Genomic DNA, 19,363 nt, shown 5'->3' on the forward strand with positions numbered 1-19,363 from the left:
TGCATTACCTCACATACTTAACATTTAATTGTGGTGAGAACACTTTGTTCATAATTTTCAAGTATACAATGCATTGTTATTAACTATATATGGTAATTTTTAATTTGCATGAATGCTCCTAAAAATCATGGACCCTGCCATATTTTTTTGTATTCCATTTTATTGGATGTAAGCTACATCTCAGTAAACATGATTCCTCAAAAATCCACAAAAAGAGAGGGGTTGCATTAGGTGGTCTCTAAGAGCAAATAGAGAGCTGCAGGTTTTTGTTTTTGTTTTATTTTGTTTTTGTTTTTGTTTTTGAGACAGAGTCTCACTCTGTTGCCCGGGCTCAAGCGATCCTCTTGCCTCAGCCTCCCAAGCAGCTGGGACTACAGGCATGCGCCACCATGCCCGGCTAATTTTTTCTATATATTTTGAGTTGTCTGGCTAATTTCTTTCTATTTTTAGTAGAGACAGGGTCTCGCTCTTGCTCAGGCTGGTATCAAACTCCTGACCTTAAGCGATCCTCCCGCCTCGGCCTCCCAGAGTGTCAGGATTACAGGTGTGAGCAAGAGCTGAAGTTTTGTGATTTTGAAAACAGACAGGGGCAGAGACCTGAGACCCAAAGAGAAAGTGAAGAACTAAAAGACGGGCGCGGAGTTGGGGGACCCCTATCCTGTTTCTTTGCACTCTCTCTTGGTTTGTTCCTCTATCTCCCTTCCTGAGTCTTAGTCCTTTTTTGTTCCCATTCATTCTCTCCCTCTCCTTCTCTCTTCCTCTCTCTCTCCCCCTCTACTATTTTCCTTCCCTGCCCTCTTTCTCTGTGGGTTGTATTTAAGCAACGGAAGCTCTTATGCAAAGAAAAACTTTCATGGAATTAAATAAATAAACAATAAATATAAAAGATCTGTGCTTCTTGAAGCAGTCAAGGTGAGGGTCCTCCCAGGTGATCAGAGTTGACCGTGCATGTAGAAAATTCAATTAGAATCAGAATCCAACCTGGACACTCTCTTCTGTCTCTCCCTGACCGCCTGCTTTGACATCTGCTTCCTCCTGTCCTCTTCTCTTTCTGGGACTCTCTCTGCTCTCAGTCCTCCTGCCCCTCACGTCTAGGTCTAAGATCCTGCTTCTGCAGCCGCACCCTCTCCCCAATCCCTGCCCTGTGCTGCATGGAACAGGCCCCAGGTGTCCAGGCGTCCCCACCCTCCTCGTCACTGGAGAAGGGATTAGAACCCAGCTCCTCAGTCACATTGAGTCATCTGTCCTGGGGCTGCTGGCGGGTTTGGGGATAAGAGAGGGAGTGGGGTTGGGTCTTCCCACCCTGGGTCCCTTCCTTCCTTTTCTCTCCATTTAGCTGGAAAGCTCAATTATGTGTCATTAGCTCAGAAGAGTTTCTACGAAATTAGAGGACGCCCCACCTCTGTCTTCCTCATCCCCCTCCTTCAACCAGGAAATTGGATGGGCTGGAACAAGGAGAGTAAAAAGCTTTTATAGTGGCTGGTCTGGGGTGACAGACGGAAGGAAGGGGACAGGTTGGGCAACATGACAAGCGGCTGAGGATCCAGGTGGAGAGTGGGAGAGCTGGCTGGCCGGGTGGCTGGCAGATGAAAGGGCAGGCAGGTAGGTGGACAGAGAGATAGCAGAGAGAGAGAGAGAGAGACAGGCTGAACCGGTGACAGCACATAGAGGATCCCACAGACAAAGAGACCAGGTGAGATGGATCAGGTGGTCACCAATGAGGGGGTGACCTGTGGGGACAGGTAGAGATGGGTAAGCAGGTCATCCCCTCAGTGATCTTTCAAGAGAAGAGGAGAGGGCAGGGGTGAGGGCCCCGGAAAAAGGGTGATCTCTGAGATCCCCCACCTCTTCCCTCAGACCTTGGAGGTGGCCTGCCATGAGCATCACCATCTTTTTGCTCCTGTGTGTTTTTGGTGAGTTCTCCTGGGGCAGGACGGGGCTGGGTCCTCCACCGCGTTATCTCAGCCCCAGCCCCCAAGCCTGCTTGAGGAGGCGAAGGGCTCACTCTGTGCCTTCATTTACCCCAAGTTCTTGGGGTGCTGCTTGTCTCTAGCTCCTACAACTTTTGATCCAGCTCCTCTTCTATTTCCCTCCTACCTTTAAGCATCTTTCTCCCTGTGTCTCTTTGGTGTTGCATGGTCTCTTTCTATGGCTGAGTCAGTCTCTCTCTCTCTCTCTCTCTCTCTCTCTCTCTCTCCTGTTTCTCTCTCTTTCTGTGTCTCTCCATCTCTGTCTCTCCCTTCCTCTCTCTGACCCATGATCGTGTCCCCAGGGCTCAACCAGGCAGCCACCTTGAAGATTATGAATGGCACCGAGTGTCAGCGTAACTCACAGCCTTGGCAGGTGGGGCTGTTTGAGGGTAACAACCTGCGCTGTGGGGGTGTCCTCATTGACCGCAGGTGGGTCCTCACAGCTGCTCACTGCAGCGGCAGGTAAGCCCCAGTCTGAGTCCCTTCCTGGGGTGGGCGAAGGGGGCGTTACAGGAAAGAGAGTGCCGGGACTAGGCTCACGGGGGTGGGGGAGAGTGCCAAGGGGTAAGAAGCTGGCTCTGCCACAAGAGAGAGTCTGAGGTTAGACAAGGAGTAGAACTTCCTCAACAGTGGGCCTGGGTGGGGCTGGGTAGGGTAAAGTGTGGTGGGCGGAGGGCCAGAGAGGGTCCTGGAAGCTGCCACCTACTCCTTCTCTTCCTGCATGCCCCCCCTTCTTTCCAATATGACATCTGCCACTAGCTCCAGCCATTCCCTGACCTGGCCTGAGCCCTGGGCCCATGTCTGACCCAAACTCTTTGTGCAGCCTCAGAGACTATGCCTGCTGACACCTCTCTGGGCCTCAGAGGCGCCATTTGTAAAATGAGAGGTTGGACTTGCTAGGACTGATGCCCTGACGATTTTTGTGCAAGGGGAGCTCATATGCAAAGAGACAGAGAGACGGGGGTGGGGGGGCGGGGGGGAGCAGCAGGACGAAGAGAGGCCATGCCTCATCCACTCATTCACTTGGCGGCACTGACGACACGTGCTCCAGGCTGCGCGCTGGGATTAAGGCGGTGAACAAGACACACAGATGTCCCTGCCTCTGTGGGCCTCACCATCCAAGAGGATCAGGAGACACAGAGGCAGTGGCATGACAGGAAACACTGGAAATGAAAAGATGGTGACAGAGATAGAGACTGAGAACCTGGAAGAGAGACACGTAGAGGACAGTTTGCTCCAGAGAGAGGCAGGGGGCCTGGGAGGGCCCATGCAGGGGGACGGCGGGAGGGCTACCTGCCTGCCACTGAGCCCCTGCCACCACCAGCAGGTACTGGGTGCGCCTGGGGGAACACAGCCTCAGCCAGCTCGACTGGACGGAGCAGATCCGGCGCAGCGGCTTCTCCGTGACCTACCCCAGCTACCAGGGATCCCTGAAGAGCCACGAGCACGACCTCCGGCTTCTGCGCCTGGGCATGCCCGTCCGCCTGACCAGAGGCGTCCAGACCCTGCCCTTGCCCAGTACTTGTGTGACTGCCGGCACCGAGTGTCACATCTCGGGCTGGGGCACCACCAACCATCCATGGAGTAAGGGGGCCCCAGGGTCAGGGGCCAGGGTGGATAAAAGCCTGGGGTGTAGGGTGAGAGGCCTGGAGCCATGACACCCAGAGGAAGGATGGGCAAAGGGTCAGGGTGTGAGGTCAAACATCAAGATCATGGCTTGGGGTCAGGGATCTTGGTGGATCAGGGTCTTGGGAGTCAAAAGGGTTAAGGGTTTGGCTACGGAGTCAGGGGTCAGAGGTCAGAGATGTGGTTGGAGGTCAGAGTGTGTCGGGGTCATCATACTGGAGCAAAAGGCATATATAAATATGATCTGGGCATCAAGGGTCATCTGGGCATGGGCTGGGGTTAGAGGTGACTGTAGAGCTGAGGTCATGGGATCCAGATGTTGCACAATCTGGTCAGAATCTGAGGCTGGAAATCTGAATTCTATCAGAACTCAGAAATCACATATCTCAGATCGGGAGTCACAGGGTTTGGGGCAAAGGTTTGGGGTCACGAAATCTGGGTCAAATAAACTAGGATCAGAGGACACTTTGGAGTTGGAGCCAATGAAGTGAAGGTTTAGAGGATGCAGAGCTAAGGCTGAGGGTTAAGGGGAAGACAAGGACATGGGATCAGGAGGCAGAGAGAAGACTTGAGGTCAAGCTGGGATAAGGTAATAAGATTAAAGTTCAAAGGTCACAGCATCTGGGACTGAGGAAGAAGGGCAGGTCTGGATTCATTATATCTGAGGTTAGAGGGACAAGGATGGCCTTGAGTTATGCCAAAGCCAAATGTCAAAGAGACTGGATCAATGATCTGGGATAATGAGTCACTATGAAATTGAGTGATAAATTGGAAACGTAGAGGTTTAAGATTATAGTACAGGTTGGCGGGGGGCAGGGATATTGGCTTGGATTCGGCTTCCCTGGGAGGAGGGATGTGGCTTCAAAGTGGGGAGCTTTGAGGGACCCTGCAGCATCCATCTTCCATCCCCAGACCCATACCCAGACCGGCTGCAGTGCCTTGACCTCCCCATTGTCTCCGACGACACCTGCCATGCCGTGTACCCCGGGAGAATCACAGACAACATGGTGTGTGCGGGCGGCATCGCTGGGCAGGATGCCTGCCAGGTGAGCCTGTCACCAGGACAGGAAGGGAGGGGGAGAGACTGAAGCAAGAGGGTGACTGATGGGAGACAGGGACTCAGGGAGAGAGGATGGTGGAGAGAGATGGGGCCCAAAAGGAGAGACACACAAAACAAGGGAGACAGAGACAGAGAATAGGAGGGAGGACCAGAAAATGGAGAAGGAGGGGCAGAGAGGATAGAGGGAGGGCCGGAGCAGAGGAGAGATGGGCGGGGACACAAACGGGGGCGGGGGGAGGGCAAGAACTGGCAGAGACAGACTGTCTCTGGGGCTCTAAGCCTTTTCCATACCAGCCTCCAGCTGGTGCTGCCCCAGCTTGAGAGAGAGATTTAAGGATGGAGTCAGGACAGGGAGCCAGGGGACCGTCTCACCCTCTGATTCTGCGTCCTTGCCCCTTTGGGTGCCCCAGAGAGGAAGCTGCTCTACCCAGCTGGCCCCCAGCCACTGTCCCTGAGAGAACCCTCTACACTTTATGAAGTCCCGCCCTCCTCCCCTGGGATTGGTCATTGGTGATGATGCTCTTTCCTCTCATTGGTCAGAGCCCCAGCCACTGTTCCTGAGAGACCTCTCTACCCTTTATAGAGTCCCGCCCTCCTCCTCTGGGATTGGCCCCTGGGGACAGTGCCTCTCCTCTATTGATTAGCCATTGCCATTGTCCTCCGGGAACCTGGCTGTGCTCTTTGATTACCAAGCTTGGAGCCACTGTCCTCAAAGCCCAGGGATGGGGTTGGGGGGTTGGGGAGGAAAATGGGGACAGGATTTCTTCCTTATTCAGACAATGCTGCTTCTCCTCTCGCTTCCAGGGTGACTCTGGGGGTCCCCTGGTGTGTGGGGGAGTCCTTCAGGGTCTGGTGTCCTGGGGCTCTGTGGGGCCTTGTGGACAAAACGGCATCCCAGGAGTCTACACCAAAGTTTGCAAGTATACAGACTGGATCCGAATGGTCATCAGGAACAACTAACTTGCTCCCTCTACCTCCGCCCCTCAACTTGGGGGCCACTCTGACCCTCAGAGCACCAACACCTCCACCTCCACCACCACCCCCAGCTCCCACTCTTGGTGGTCTGGGGAACTTCTTGGCACTCCAACTCCTGCGAGCCCTTCCAAGACCCATGAGTGGGGCAGGAGGAGTGTGTTACTGTCTGGAATAAATATGATATAATTGGAGGAGGGGCTGTTTATTTATTTGATGTCCTCATGCTGGTTGAGACTGGAAGAAGGTCTCACTGGGTTCCCCTACCTCACAGGTGGAAAGATAGAACTCAGAGAGGGTGAGAGTCTTCCCTTGGAAGAAACAGAGTAGAAAAAGTTACTTATAGCAATAAAAATAAGGGCCATTTTCCTCCATCTGGCATAACAGGAACAGTGCCCAGCACTTACAATCTTTTCAAGGGTCCTTGAAGAACCTGAGGGGGGAAAATGAAAATTGTAAGCTCCAAAATACCAAATGAAAACTGCAAAATCAACATTCCTGACCATTTCATTAAATGTCTATAAAACATAACATTCTTTCCACCAGCCAATTGCAGCTCTATTCTCCTGTACTGAAGATACATTATATTTAATGTGGGAGGTGACTTTGTTTTAATATGTCTGCAATGACTGAGGGTGGGGTGCAGCCTTGGAAAGCAAGAGGACACAGCCCCGGCCTTAAAATGGTCCTGCCCACCCTTCGGGGTCTGTCCTCACTGTATCTCCCCAAATGCATGAGGGAGTTGGCGGTGGGAGGGAGGGGTGATCGTAGTAGCAGTAGGGACATTTGCTGAGCCCTCCTGGAGCCCTTATTCCAATCTCCCCCCAAAGTAGGGTTGTCACCCCATCTTTCAGATGAAGAAACTGAGCCTCACAGGGGCGGAGTCCCTGGTCCCACGTCATAATGGTAGTCACAGTGGTAGGAAGAGGAAGAACAGGGGTTTGAGGCCAGGGCTGGCTGCCTTCAGAACCTAGGCCCTGCCCAGCCTTGCTCCACATCTGGTTAGGAGAGAGAAAGGCCGAGGGATCTAACTGAAAACAAACAAGCTGGGAGAAGTGGGATCCGCACTGCACTCGGGGTTTGCAGTTGAGGTGGCCGAGGGACTGGAATTCATTGGGTCCGGGTCACACAGCAGCGAGTAAGTGCCACAGCTGGATTTGGACGGCCTGGGAGGTGGAGAAGGGGTGGAAGGTAGGGTCAACAGGGAAGTGAGGCCCCAGAGAAGCCCTGGGGGAGGAGGCAGCACCGGGCTCCTTTCTCTTTCCTGGTCTCAGCACCGCAGGCCCCGACCTGCCTCCCCGCCCTCCCGTCCCGCCTCTCCTCTGCGCGCTCCAGCCCCACTGCTCCGAAAGGAGCAGGGAGGGGTCCGGGGAGCCGGGAGGTGGGGGGGCCCACCGAGGCTGGGGCTGTGGGGAGGCAGGGGCGGGGACAGGAGGACAGAGACTGTGATTAGATGGAAGGAGAGAATTTGGGGCAGACTGCAAGCCAGAGACGGAGTGAGAGAGACTGCGAGGCGCAGAGACAGGCTAAGAATTAGCAAGGGCGTGCGCACAGAGACAGAAGAGCGCAAATGGAAAAAGAGACAGAGAAAGCTGGACAGACAGAGGGACAGAAACAGGGAAAGAGAAAAATCACAAACACACACACACACAGAATTACAGAAAGACAGAGAATGACAGATAAAAAGAGATCCAGAGAGACGGGCAGGAAGGGAAAGGTGCAGACAGACACACGGATACAGAGGCACAGACGGAAGAGGGGCTCGGACAGGTGACACAGGCGGGCGGGCAGCGCCTCCGAGGCCCCGGCGGCCGGCAGGGAGGGCACCCCCACACACCCCGCCCCCAGGGCGATAAGGCAGGGCTTGGAGTTCAGCCATCCCGGCCCGCCCGTGGCCACCCCCCAGCCTGCCCGCCTGCCTGCTGCCTCTCGCTTCCACCCAGCCTGCCGCCGCCACCGCGCCGCCGGCCCCCAGAGCCCCAGCCCCAGAGCCCGTGAGTCCAGGAGGGACGGGAAGACCCTGCTCCAGGCGTCTGCCCTGCCCGAGGACGTCGGTCCTCTCTGCCTCAGCACCTGTTTCTCCCTCTGCTCTGTCTTTCTCTGCTTGGGTGCGGGCTCTCTGCCTCTCCCACCTCCAACTGGCTGCCCCCAACCTCAGTGACTTCTGACCCCAGCTTCGGGCCACTGAGCCAGCCCTCTGCTCCCACCCCCGCGGGCCAGGGCAGGCGAGAGCACCGGCCCTCCCCCTGGCCAGCCCCGCCCAGCCGTGTCCAGCGCTGTCCGGCTGTCTTTCCAGGCCTCTACTCCGCCCTGGGCAGACCTCAAAGGCTCCCCGTGGCCCTGCAGCTGGGACAATGAGCACGGGGCAGTTACCAACAGGGCCCAGCTCCCCTGGTCCCTCCACCCCAAGCTGCTGGGGCCTAGCCAGGTCTCAGATGGGCAAGAAGGAAAACCTTCTCCAAACTGCCTAGGAAGTCCCACGGCCTCCACGGCCTCCCTCCACCCCCGCAGCTCTGGCCACCAGGCCTCTCCAAGGCCACACACCATACCAGATACTTATTTTAAGTGTTTGGAGGGAGGTTGGGGTGCTGTGAGAACCAGGGTATTCCCCAAACCTCCCTGTTTCTCCCTGGGGGAGCTGCCAGGGGTGGAAGAAGAGGGGAGCTAGAGCCAGCCCCCAGCCTCCCCTGAAAGTGATGTGGCCCCTGTGTCCCTTCCTATTCCCAGAGGAACCTGGGGCCTGCCCTTTCCCCCGTCCAGGCCATGACGATTCTGCGATTAATCACATTTGCTCTGGTGACAGGTACGGGGGTGGGGGGAGGGCGTGGGGGGGGTGCAGGGTCTTTCCTCTTGAATCTCTAGGAACCCCCAACCCTCTGTGTCTGGAAATGGAGGGGGCTGACATTCAAAACATAGCACCACCCACATGGCATCTCAATGGGCAGCAGCCATAACAATGTGCTGGTTCCCCTTTAGATGCCAGGAGGAGGGGGTCTATGGGGTCCCAGGGGAGGGCCAGGGAAGCTGGGGGTGGGGTCGCACAGAGAGCTCAGGACAGCGGCTACTAATCAGCCAGGGTGGAGTGTTTCCATCCACACGGTGCATCCTGGCAGGACGCCAGGCGGGGGCCCAGACCCCCCAGCCCTCACTTCTAGAAGTCCCGCTGGCCCACCTCCTCTCCTTCCTGAGCCCCTTCCTTTGCCCCCACCCCCTGCAGGGCACGTAGGGGGAGAGACCAGGATCATCAAGGGGTATGAGTGCAAGCCGCACTCCCAGCCCTGGCAGGCGGCCCTGTTCCAGAAGACCCGGCTGCTCTGCGGGGCCACCCTCATCGCCCCCAGCTGGCTCCTGACAGCAGCCCACTGCCGCAAGCCGTGGGTGCGGGGGCTGGGGCGGGGCTGGGAGGGGGCTGGCATGGAGAGAGTGGGGAGAGGGGCTTGGGGACAGGGAGGAAATGGGGTTGGAGCAGGTCGGGTAGTGTCAGCAGGGACGATGGGACCTAGCTGGGACTGCAGGTGGGCGGACAGAGGGTGTTTGAACTGAGAAGGTGTCGGGAATGGAGCTGGGGACCAGAATGGGGATATGGCTTGGGAGGGGGCTTTGGTGGGAGATGGGGAGGAGGCTGGAAGCAGAGCCATGGTCCTTCGTCCTCGAAGGTGTCATTCACCTTCCCCACCCCGTGTCCCCACCCCCCACCCCCGCCACCTCATGTCTCTCTCTACCTCTCCTCTGACCACCATCTCTCCGCCTCAGCCACTACATAGTTCACCTGGGGGAACACAACCTCCAGCGGCGGGATGGCTGTGAGCAGACCCGGACAGCCACCGAGTCCTTCCCACACCCGGGCTTCAACAACAGCCTCCCCAACAAAGACCACCGAAATGACATCATGCTGGTGAAAATGGCAGCACCAGCCCTCATCACCTGGGCCGTGCGACCCCTCACCCTGTCCTCACGCTGTGTCACCGCTGGCACCCGCTGCCTCATTTCTGGCTGGGGCACCACGTCCAGCCCCCAGTGTAGGGACTCCAGAGGGGGAACACGGGCGGGAAGCGGGGAGAGGTGGTCGTGACAGCGGAAGGACACGGGACTGGAGGGACCTTCAGAGATGAGGTTCACAGTGATGCAAGAGGAGGCTACCTGGGGGTGTCAGGGGTGGCATACGTTGCAAGGAAGAGTGGGAAAAGTCGGGGCGGGGAGGATGGAGACAGACGGGATGGGCAACCCCGGATCCACAACTCGCTGGTTGTAGGACCTCAGGCAAGGTGGCTTCACCTCTCTGAACCTTAGTTCTCATCTCTGTAAAATCAGAGTAATCACACTTACCTACCAGGGCTGAATTAGAGACAATGTATTTAGAGCAACCAGCATAAAGAATTGACTCGATAGCATTACTGTTGCTATTGTGACAAGCAGAGGGATGAGTTGGCCGCAAGTGAGGACAGGGATTCTCTCCGGTGCTCGGTCACAGCAAGTGCGGCAGCAGGGGGAGGGCCCGGGGGCGTCGTTCCTCACAGCCCCTCATGCTGTCTCCACAGTGCACCTGCCCCACACCCTGCGATGTGCCAAAATCTCCATCATTGAGCACAGGGAGTGTGAGGACGCCTACCCTGGCAACATCACAGACACCATGGTGTGTGCCAGCGTTAAGGAAGAGGGCAAGGACTCCTGCCAGGTCAGAGGGCAGGGCCTGGGTCTCCAGCCGCACCCCCACCCCATCTCCAAATGCAATTACATCTTCCTCCACATCCACCGTCTCACCCCCAACCCATTCCCACCTCCTCCCAGCCCTTTTCTCTGACCTATGTTCTCTTTCCCCATGCCCAGGGCGACTCCGGGGGCCCTCTGGTCTGTAACGATTCTCTTCAAGGAATTATCTCCTGGGGCCAGGATCCATGTGCTGTCACCAAAAAGCCTGGTGTCTACACAAAAGTCTGCAAATATGTGGAATGGATCCAGGAGACTATGAAGAACAATTAGATAGGACCGCGCGCCACGGCCCAGCCCCCTCAAGCTGGTGATTGGTTCCTGTTCATTCTGCAAAGAAGAAATCCTAAGCCAGGGCGCTTTTACGAACTTTCTTTGGGCCGCCTTGACTACCGGCGATGCTGCAGCTTAATAATGAACTTGGGGTTTGAAATTGGTGAGACCTGGATTCAAATCCTGGCTTGGACTAACTTGTGACTGTAGGAATGATAATAACTGTTTTGTTCTGTTACACCCCCAGCCCCAGAGACAGTTCCTGGCATTCAATAAAAAGTTGCAGAATGAATGGATCTGCTGAGTGTTTACTCTGTGCCAGACCCTGGTCCAAGGGCTTTTAAATGTATCAACTCACTTAATCCTCACAAAACCTTGTGGGGTCAGTACTATGACTGTACCCATTTTATAGATGAGGAAACAGAGGCAAAGAGAAACCAAGTCACTTGCTCATGGCCACACAGCCAGTAAGCAGAAGAGCAAGGATTTGATGCAAGGTGATGCCTTAACTACCAAGTGATACTTCCCTGATTAAGGCTCAGTTAGTTTTATTATCTGTAAAATTGTGCATGCAAAAGTATGACAGCACAGTAAGTAAATAAATCAGCCTGCACATACTAAAACCTAACAAAAGGGAGCTATCTTTTTTTTTTCCAACCTCCACTCATTAGTTAATGGAAACCTGTGTTGCCCAATATAGTAGCCACTAGCCACAAGTGGCTATTTAAATTAAAATTACACGAAATCAGGAATGTAATTCCTCCATCTGACTTGCGACATTTCGAACACTGGGGAGCCACGTGTGGCCGGTGGCTGCTGTATTAGACAGCGCATATAGAACATTTCCATCTTTGCAGAGTGTTCGATTGGACAGCACTGAGCTAGACAACTTCTAAAAAAGATGCCCCTCAGATACTGCAGAACTCAGGATCTTTTCTGATGTCCTACTCACCTTGCAGGGGAGGTATCGGAATGAGGAGTAAGAGCCCAGAGCTGGAACTCAGGCCTCCGGTTTTTAGGTGGACTTGCTGCGTGACTTCCTATGAGTCACTTCCTTCTCTGAGCCTCCCATTCTTCACCTAAAATGAGGAAGCTGACTGAGGCAAAGTCAATGCCCCTTGCAGCCTTGGCCTCCTGAGATTGATGGGCCCCTGTGTCACCTGGGGACAGGCGGATGGCAAGGAGGGTGTGAGATGGCCACACATGGGTATGACGCAGGGCGACAGCCCCCAACATGCACAAGGGCTAGTCACCAGGACACTCGGAGCCCACTGCTACAGCGACGGGCTGGGCTCCAGCCACGGAGCAACAGGTGCCTCTGCCCAGGGGCCCCTGGCAGACCTTCCCTTTTAACCCTGAAGAAGCTTCCCCACCCTCCCTCCAGGGATTCATCCCTCCCTTTCCCTCTGCCTAATTATACTGTGGGTGGGGCTGGCACCTGACCCGGCTCCCAGATTCCTGCCTCCCCGTTTCCCTCTTTTCCTGTTTCTGTATGTCTTGGCCTTGGCACCCGGCCCCGACTTGGTCAGCCGGTCTCCCTTTCCATGAGTCTCTGTCTCTCCTACTCGGTCTCCCTTATCTCCGTCCCTCCTCTTTCCTCTTCCGCATTCTGGCTTTTCTCCTGTAGTCACTCTAGGTATGCATTTCCCGTTCGTTTCCTCTTCCTCCGCCACGATAACAATCACCTATGGTCCCGCCACCCCCAGGCTCCCTGGGGACACCGTACCTTCTCTCACCACCTAGGAATTCTTCTTGGAACAAGGGACCCGGGGAATTCCCACGAAATCCAGCCCCCAAAAGGGTGTTTCGGGTACAGGGAGAAGCCTGTATTCCAGGGCCTCTCCCAGAGCAGGAATCTGGGAGCCGGGTCAGGTGCCAGCCCCACCCACAGTATAATTAGGCAGAGGGAAAGGGAGGGAGTGAATCCCTGGGGGGAGGGTGGGGAAGCTTCTTCGGGGTTAAAAGGGAAGGTCCGGCCTGGGGTCCCCCGGCAGAGGATTCTGGCGGCCCACACGGCGGGGCAGAGGCACTTCTGGGTCCCCTCCCTCCTTCCGATCGGCGACTCCCAGGTGAAGCCGGGTGCACCCCACCCTGGTTGGGGCGGATTGCAAGAGGATGGGTGGGGCCCTCTTTGAGCCTCGATTTCCCTACCTGCGGGATGTGGAAGTCCCCCGGCTGTAAGGGTTTGGAAGAGGCTCCCACTGGCTTCGAGCCTCGGATCCCTACTCCACGTGCGAAGGAGGGTGAAACCCCGCGCTTGGCGTGGCGGGCCGCGGGGGGAGCCCGGGCCCGAGAGGATGGGAGGACGCCACGAGGGGCGTCATTAGGGTAATTGCGCCCATTACAGCTGTTCCAGCCTAAACCGTCCGTCTGCCTGCCTCTGCAATTGTCGGCTGCAGGTCGAACGGGTCCCCGAGGGCTGGGGTGGCCCAAGCTGGGCAGATGGGCACAGCCAGGTGGGGGTCTCTGACAGGGCATCTGTCTTTTGCCCCCCACCCCCGCCCTCCAGCCTAGGTCCTGGCCATGAGACCCCCGCACCGCCACCTCTCCGCCGCCTCTGGTGCTTGGGCCCTGGCGAAGCTGCTGCCGCTGCTGCTGATGGCGCAACTCTGCGGTGAGACTGGGGACAGGGTCGGCGACAGGCGCCGGCAGGAGAGTTCGCTCTAATCACCCACCTCCGCGCACTTCTCCTGCCGGTGGGACCCCAGCGCCCACCCAGCGACCAGGAGCCGGGCCCGCCCCCCAGTCAGCTGAGCTGCTCTTCCGGCGCGGCCCCCGGGTGTCGCGCCCCACTCTGGCCCCACCCCTCAGTGCCACCAGGACGGCTCTGCCCTCTACGCCTCGCCCCTCCTTTCTCCGCACCTTTCCGGCCCCGCCCCTGCCCACTCTGCGCGGTTTTATCCCAAGTCCTGCCTTAGGGCTTTTCGCCCTCGCCCCTTTTCCATCCCGTTTGGTCGTTCCCACCCCCTCCTCTCCCCAAACCTGCGTCTAGTCCCCGCCCTGTTCCGCCCCCCTGCCCCACTGCGCCCGATCGCCGCCTCCTTCCACTTTCCTGCCGTTCGCCTCCCACTTCCATTCGGTCCGCGCGGGACCCCCAGCGCCCCCCTCCCACCTCCGGTTGCGGCTGCGCCCGCGTCCCCCGCAGTCCGGTCCCGCGGCCCGGCTCCGACCCCAGACCCAGCCCTCGCCCTGCCTGCCCTGATCCCTGTCCCCCTTTCTTTGTCCAGCCGCGGAGGCGGTGCTGCTCCCCGGAAACGACACTGGCTCGGACCCCGTAGCCTCCGGCGCCCCGTGCCCGCGCGGCTCGCAGCCCTGGCAGGTCTCCCTCTTCAATGGCCTCTCGTTCCACTGCGCGGGCGTCCTGGTGGACCAGAACTGGGTGCTTACGGCCGCGCACTGCTGGAACAACAAGTAGGAAGCGGTCCTCGAGGAATCCGGGCAGGGGCGGGGAGGGCTGGGGCCCTTGGAACTCTCGCAGCTCCAGATGGGGTCAGCCCTGGAGGGCTTCCTGTAGGAGGAGAGACGGGGCTTTGTGCTGTGGCCGCCAGGGGGTGATGTGGTCCTTCCCAGTTATTTCATTCCTGGGCCCATCACTGCTGTCGGCTGATTCTCCAAGGGTTCTATTGAGGAGTGGCTAGTTGCATGCAACAGACAGAAATCAGGGTCTGGTGTGGTCAGGAATTTAGAATTTAAGGAAAAAGTTCACTTTAGGAGTCCCCATTGAAGGAAGAAGGGCTGGATGTCACCACAGAGAAAACATAAGGTAGACTTTCCCAGGAGTCCAGGTCCCCAGCCCTCAATTCCTGCAGAACCCCCAGGAGCTCAAACACCTGCTTCCTCCTCCCAGTGTCCAGGAATCCAGGCCCGCAGCTCCCTTTTCCCCCAACCCCCTCTTCCCTCAGACCCTTCCTGTCTCAGGACCCAGGTGTCTGTCCCCAACCCACTCTGTACCCTCCCCATGGACTCAGAGTCCAGGCCCAGTGCCTATGTGAAGGTTTTACTCCCATGTGGCTCTTCCCTCCCCCAGGCCACTGTGGGCTCGAGTTGGGGATGACCACCTGCTGCTCCTCCAGGGCGAGCAGCTCCGCCGGGCAGTTCATGCTGTTATCCACCCCAAGTACCGCCAGGGCTCGGGCCCCATCCTGCCAGGGCGGACAGACGAGCACGACCTCATGCTGCTGAAGCTGGCCAGGTCCGCTGTACTGGGGCCCCGCGTCCAGACCCTGCAGCTGCCCTACCGCTGTGCCCAGCCTGGCGACCAGTGCCAGGTGGCTGGCTGGGGTACCACGGCCACCCGAAGAGGCAAGAGCTGGGCGCCCTGAAGTCTGTGTCTCCGGAGGAGTCAGGCTGGAGGCCTGGACTCCCGGGGCTGGGGGAGGAGGGGCTGAGGGCCGGGACCCCTGGGGCTGGGGCAGGAGGGGCTGGGGGCCTGGGACCCGGATAGGAACAGTCTTGTATCTGGACCGCTGAGTCCCAAAGGATTGCGGGCTGGACCCAGGGATTACCTGGCATTTTTTCCCATCAGTGAAATACAACAGGGGACTGACCTGCTCCGGGGTCACTCTCCTGAGCCCTAAAGAATGTGAGGTCTTCTACCCTGGTGTGGTCACCAACAACATGATATGTGCCGGACTGGACCAGGGCCAGGACCCTTGCCAGGTAGGGTCTGGCAGGGAAGGGCTCAGACTCGTGGGAGGGAAGGCAGGAAGGCTATGGGAAAAGAGCAGACCCCGGCCCTGCCCCCCAGCTCCATTCCCAAACCCACGCTCAAGCCCAACCCCCTCCTCATCCCTGTGCTCAGCTCCGTTCCCAGCCTGAAGCCGTTCCTAACCCTCCGGGCCCCTATATGTGCACATCCATCTCCACCCCTCCCCTAGCGTGCACTCCAATCTCACTGCCTCTCCGTCCTCACCCCCAGCCCAACCCAGGACCCCAAGTCCATCTCCATTTCCACCCCCACTTTCCAACCTCATACCTAATTCCAGCCCCCGCAACCTCTTCTTTATTCGAGCCTACCCCGACCCCTCCCTTCCCTGTCGCTGCCCCAGACCCCACAGTGGCAGTTCTCACGTTGGCATATTTATTTGCTCTCTTCTTCCTCCCACCCCCAGAGTGACTCGGGCGGTCCCCTGGTCTGTGACAGGACCCTCCAGGGCATCCTCTCATGGGGAGTTTACCCTTGCGGATCTGCCCAGCATCCGGCCGTCTACACCCAGATCTGCAAATACAACACCTGGATCAAGAAAACCATACGCTCCAGCTGATCCAGACGGCCAGAGATCCCTTCACCGGCTCTCCTCCTCCCCACCCTGCAGTGCTCGGACCTCTGCCACCATCCACACCTGTTAACACCTCTCCTCTCCCCTCATTCCCCTCCTCCTTCCCATTCTCTGTCCACACTGAAGCCAACGCGCAGAGAAAGTGGTGACAAAGTTTCATTCAAGACAAGCGAGGAAGCCGGTGGTCACCCAGTCTCTATGAGATGTTATCAGAGTCACCCAACCTGGCTTCCTCTACCGCTCCCCGCTGTGTGACCTTGGGCAAGCCAAGTACCTTCTCTGTGCCTCAGTTTCCTCACCTGCAAAATGGGGACAATGAAGTGCCTACCTCTTAGATGTGTTGCGAGACTATGATATAACGCGTGTGTGTAAATCTTTATGGTAATTATCATGTAAGCCTTAACAGTGGGTGGTGAGCTCTGAATAAATGTTACCGGTTGTCATGATCTCACCACATTTTGGTGACAGCACGTGTGCCTCTGTCCAGGAGAGAGGTTTGTAGGGGTAGCCCTCAATCCCACCCCTCATGCCCATCCACCTGGGCTGATGGGAGAATCACATTCCCCGTCTTCCTCCCAAGTCCCAGGAAATACCTTTTAACCACTTCCTTCACCCCTCCCACTGTTTCCTATTTTGGGGTCCACCCAACACTATCTCCTCCCGTCCCAGCAGAACTAAGCTGGCTCTGAGTCATCTGGTACCTTCTCTGCCATCATGAGGACACTGGGAGTCACCTTGCATCCATCCCATCCTCCAAGACCAGAGGGCTGAGGGGGTGGGGAAGCCCAGAGGACCCTTGCCACCCCAAATGCTGAGTTTGGGCCAAGAAGCTCCCCTTTGAAATGTAGGGGAAAATCTTGAGTTTGTTTGTTATTAATCGGCTTTGAGATTTTTGTCCTGAAAACTTGGGGGGAAGGGTTGTTTTCCTCTCCCCGACATTGTCTCTGTGTAAATATTTCTATCCTGGGAGGGTGATGGGGTCTATACACAAAATCCAGGCAAAGCTGATGGGTGTTTGTGTCTCGGTGTCTCAGCTTAGCCTGGACTTCAGAGCAGTAACCTGAGCTAGACACAGGCACAACAAGGATTTTCCCATAAGGCACGGGCTGCTTTTGTTTCCCCTTTGTAACACCGACTTAGTGAGCATCTGTCGTGTGTGAGGCCCAGTGCTGAGTGCGGGGGACATACATAGTGGTAACCACCGTGGACCCCTGCGGAACCCACAAAAGATTGGGGGAATAAGGTCCAAGCACGGAGTCTGGCATACACAGTCTTCCACGGCCTCTTCCACATTCCACCCCCATTAGCACACCCAGGAAATGTCAGTCAGGTGTATCAGCCGGCTTTGTCATCCAACGATCAGAAGCAAGGTAGGTAGGAAACTGAAAACTCGATTCAGTTCTCCAGGCAGTTCCTTTGACCCGTTCCTTTAGTCACTCCACAATGTTTATTGAGCCACGTCCTCTGCCAGGCCCTAAAGATGAATCAGACCAGGCCCTACCCTCAGGGAGCTGCTAGTCAGGTCAGGAAGACAGGCAAGACTTACATTCTTGTCATTCAGGTCTCTGCTCAAAAAATCACCTCCTCGTGGAGGCCTTCCTGGATTGCCCTGGCTAAAGGGGTCCCCTTTCGGTCACCAATCCTGTTGCTCTGTCTATTTCTTTCATAGCACTTGTTAGAGCTGGAATTATCTCATTTGTCTGTTTACTTCATAATGGTCTGTGTCCCTTCTCCCCACAAAGTCCATGAGGGCAAAGATGCAGATATTTGTTCAGTGTGGTTTTCTGAGCACCTGCTACAGTGCCTGGCACTCAGAACCGCCCAACACATTGCTGAGAGCACAAGTAACGCAAATGGGTCACTACTGTACCAGAAGGAGGCACAGGATGCACCGTGGTAGGTCCAAGGAGTCTGCCTGAAGGGGTCAGGAAAGGCTTCTTACATGCGGGGACATTTGCATGGGGTTATAAAGGATAAGTAGGAGTTCACCTACTTATCCTAGAGAAGGAAATGCATTTCAATCACTTGCTGTGTGATCTTGAGGAAATTACTTAGATGTTCTCTCTACCTCAATTTTTCACTCTGTGAAATCGAGATACCTGTTTGATTAGAGTCTCATGATAATTTTTTTAAATTTTTTTTATTTTTAGGGCCAAGCGAGGTGGTTCACGCCTGTAATCCCAGCTACTCAGGAGGCTGGGGCAGAAAGATCCCTGGAGCCCAGGAGTTTGAGGTTGCTGTGAGCTATGATGATGCCACTGCACTCTACCCAGGGCGACAGAATGAGACTCTGTCTCAAAAAAAAAATGTTTTTAATTATTATAAGTATGTAATAGTTGTATATATTTATAGGGTACATGTGATGGTTTGATACAGGCATACAATGTGAATTAATCAAATCACAGTAATTGAGGTATCCCTCATCTCAGGCATTTATCATTTCTTTGTGTTAGGAACATTTCAATTCCACTCTTAGTTCATGAGAATTAAATAAAATAACATATATGAAAGCTTTAAGTAACACCAGGCATAGAGAAAGCAGTTAATAATGGTGGCTTATCAAAATGTTTTTAAAAGCAGCGTGGCACGTAGCACATAGTGAGTATCCAGTCCGGGGTCTCAAGGACTTCTGAGTCCAGACAAGGAATAAGATGACTGCAAGCATGGATGATATGTACCGTGATGAAGGCAGTGCAGGACCCTGTAGGAGATGGATGGACATATTTATTGAGTGCTTACCATGTGTTAGAAACTCTTGTAAGTGCTTCATATGTGTTAGTTCACTTAATCCCCCCACAACCCTGGTTATCACTGCTGCTTAACAGGCAGAACAACTTAGACAGATCTGGTGACTTGCCCAAAGTCACTCACTACTCACTGCCAGCACTGAGATGTGGACACACACGGTTCAGTTCCAGAGTCCATATTCTAAATCATGACACTATAGTGAGGGAGCATTCGAGGGCGAGCCCAGCCCCAGCTTCAAAATCAGGCCAAGGGTCAGCGGGAAGTGGAAGGGGTTATGAGTGCCCAGGGGAGGCGAAGATTGACTGTGCCTGGAGAAATCACAGAATGCTTCCTGGGGGAGGGAGTACTGACGTTGAGTCTTGAAGGATGAGTAGGAGTTCACCAGGAAAAGAAAGATATGGAGAAAGACATTCACTCATTCAATTAACATCTCCTGAGGACTCCTGTGAGCCCAGCCCAGAACTGAGTGATGCTGGGGACACAGAGATGAGTCAGATGGGGGTCCCCCAGAGGCTGCCCAACTGGTGAGAAGAAGAGGTGGAGAGAGAGGTGGGGAGGACAGGGTGACGGGAAGGACAATGTTGTGGGGGATGGGTGGGGAACACATACCCAATGTTCTTAGGATTTGGCAAAGATCAGGAGGTGTTGAGGGAGAAGGTAGGGTGCTTGGTTCCAGGCAGGTTGGGCGCCCGGGTCCTTGGGGTGGTGAAGCTGTGGGAGCAGGTTTT

The 19,363-nt window shown here is 55.9% G+C and overlaps 3 protein-coding genes and 1 long non-coding RNA gene across 9 annotated transcripts; 3 read left to right on the forward strand and 1 right to left on the reverse strand.

Annotated features, from left to right (window-relative positions):
• The first annotated feature begins 1,876 nt into the window (after positions 1-1,876).
• Positions 1,877-5,616, forward strand: KLK12 (kallikrein related peptidase 12). Of its 2 annotated transcripts, XM_045531016.1 has the most exons (5): positions 1,877-1,913; positions 2,273-2,432; positions 3,295-3,554; positions 4,509-4,642; positions 5,461-5,616. In XM_045531016.1, the coding sequence occupies exons 1-5, from the start codon at positions 1,877-1,879 to the stop codon at positions 5,614-5,616; spliced, it is 747 nt and encodes a 248-aa protein (XP_045386972.1). The 2 variants fall into 2 exon arrangements, with proteins under 2 accessions (XP_045386972.1, XP_045386973.1); XM_045531017.1 differs by lacking the exons at positions 1,877-1,913; positions 3,295-3,554 and having other exon boundaries at positions 2,306-2,432.
• A 236-nt stretch (positions 5,617-5,852) lies between these two features.
• Positions 5,853-13,324, reverse strand: LOC123623760. 2 transcript variants are annotated; one of them, XR_006730021.1, is made up of 4 exons: positions 13,284-13,324; positions 11,561-11,687; positions 6,036-6,061; positions 5,853-5,939 (listed from the first exon to the last, which is right to left on the reverse strand). It is a non-coding gene; the product is annotated as an uncharacterized LOC123623760 (long non-coding RNA). The 2 variants fall into 2 exon arrangements; XR_006730020.1 differs by lacking the exon at positions 13,284-13,324 and adding an exon at positions 12,760-12,955.
• Positions 6,684-10,900, forward strand: KLK11 (kallikrein related peptidase 11). Of its 3 annotated transcripts, none has more exons than XM_045531022.1 (6): positions 6,684-6,766; positions 8,356-8,431; positions 8,846-9,002; positions 9,382-9,647; positions 10,167-10,303; positions 10,456-10,900. In XM_045531022.1, the coding sequence occupies exons 2-6, from the start codon at positions 8,392-8,394 to the stop codon at positions 10,606-10,608; spliced, it is 753 nt and encodes a 250-aa protein (XP_045386978.1). In that variant the 5' UTR covers positions 6,684-6,766; positions 8,356-8,391; the 3' UTR covers positions 10,609-10,900. The 3 variants fall into 3 exon arrangements, with proteins under 3 accessions (XP_045386978.1, XP_045386976.1, XP_045386979.1); XM_045531020.1 differs by lacking the exon at positions 6,684-6,766 and adding an exon at positions 7,546-7,622; XM_045531023.1 differs by lacking the exon at positions 6,684-6,766 and adding an exon at positions 7,546-7,622 and having other exon boundaries at positions 10,167-10,261.
• Positions 12,555-16,335, forward strand: KLK10 (kallikrein related peptidase 10). Of its 2 annotated transcripts, none has more exons than XM_045531018.1 (6): positions 12,555-12,677; positions 13,118-13,222; positions 13,836-14,019; positions 14,636-14,910; positions 15,134-15,267; positions 15,752-16,335. In XM_045531018.1, the coding sequence occupies exons 2-6, from the start codon at positions 13,132-13,134 to the stop codon at positions 16,034-16,036; spliced, it is 969 nt and encodes a 322-aa protein (XP_045386974.1). In that variant the 5' UTR covers positions 12,555-12,677; positions 13,118-13,131; the 3' UTR covers positions 16,037-16,335. The 2 variants fall into 2 exon arrangements, with proteins under 2 accessions (XP_045386974.1, XP_045386975.1); XM_045531019.1 differs by having other exon boundaries at positions 15,720-15,954.
• The last annotated feature ends 3,028 nt before the right edge of the window (positions 16,336-19,363 follow it).

This window comes from Lemur catta, chromosome 19 (genome assembly GCF_020740605.2).
Source record: "Lemur catta isolate mLemCat1 chromosome 19, mLemCat1.pri, whole genome shotgun sequence".
NCBI classification, from domain to species: domain Eukaryota; kingdom Metazoa; phylum Chordata; class Mammalia; order Primates; family Lemuridae; genus Lemur; species Lemur catta.

Coding starts and splice junctions, on each gene's coding strand:
- KLK12 (XM_045531016.1), top strand. CDS start 1,877: ATGAGCATCACCATCTTTTTGCTCCTGTGTGTTTTTG. Junction 3,555..4,508: donor CACCACCAACCATCCATGGA/GTAAGGGGGCCC, acceptor TTCCATCCCCAG/ACCCATACCCAGACCGGCTG. Junction 4,643..5,460: donor CTGGGCAGGATGCCTGCCAG/GTGAGCCTGTCA, acceptor TCTCGCTTCCAG/GGTGACTCTGGGGGTCCCCT.
- KLK11 (XM_045531022.1), top strand. CDS start 8,392: ATGACGATTCTGCGATTAATCACATTTGCTCTGGTGACAG. Junction 8,432..8,845: donor CACATTTGCTCTGGTGACAG/GTACGGGGGTGG, acceptor CACCCCCTGCAG/GGCACGTAGGGGGAGAGACC. Junction 9,648..10,166: donor CACCACGTCCAGCCCCCAGT/GTAGGGACTCCA, acceptor CTGTCTCCACAG/TGCACCTGCCCCACACCCTG.
- KLK10 (XM_045531018.1), top strand. CDS start 13,132: ATGAGACCCCCGCACCGCCACCTCTCCGCCGCCTCTGGTGCTTGGGCC. Junction 14,020..14,635: donor GCGCACTGCTGGAACAACAA/GTAGGAAGCGGT, acceptor TCCCTCCCCCAG/GCCACTGTGGGCTCGAGTTG. Junction 14,911..15,133: donor TACCACGGCCACCCGAAGAG/GCAAGAGCTGGG, acceptor TTTTCCCATCAG/TGAAATACAACAGGGGACTG.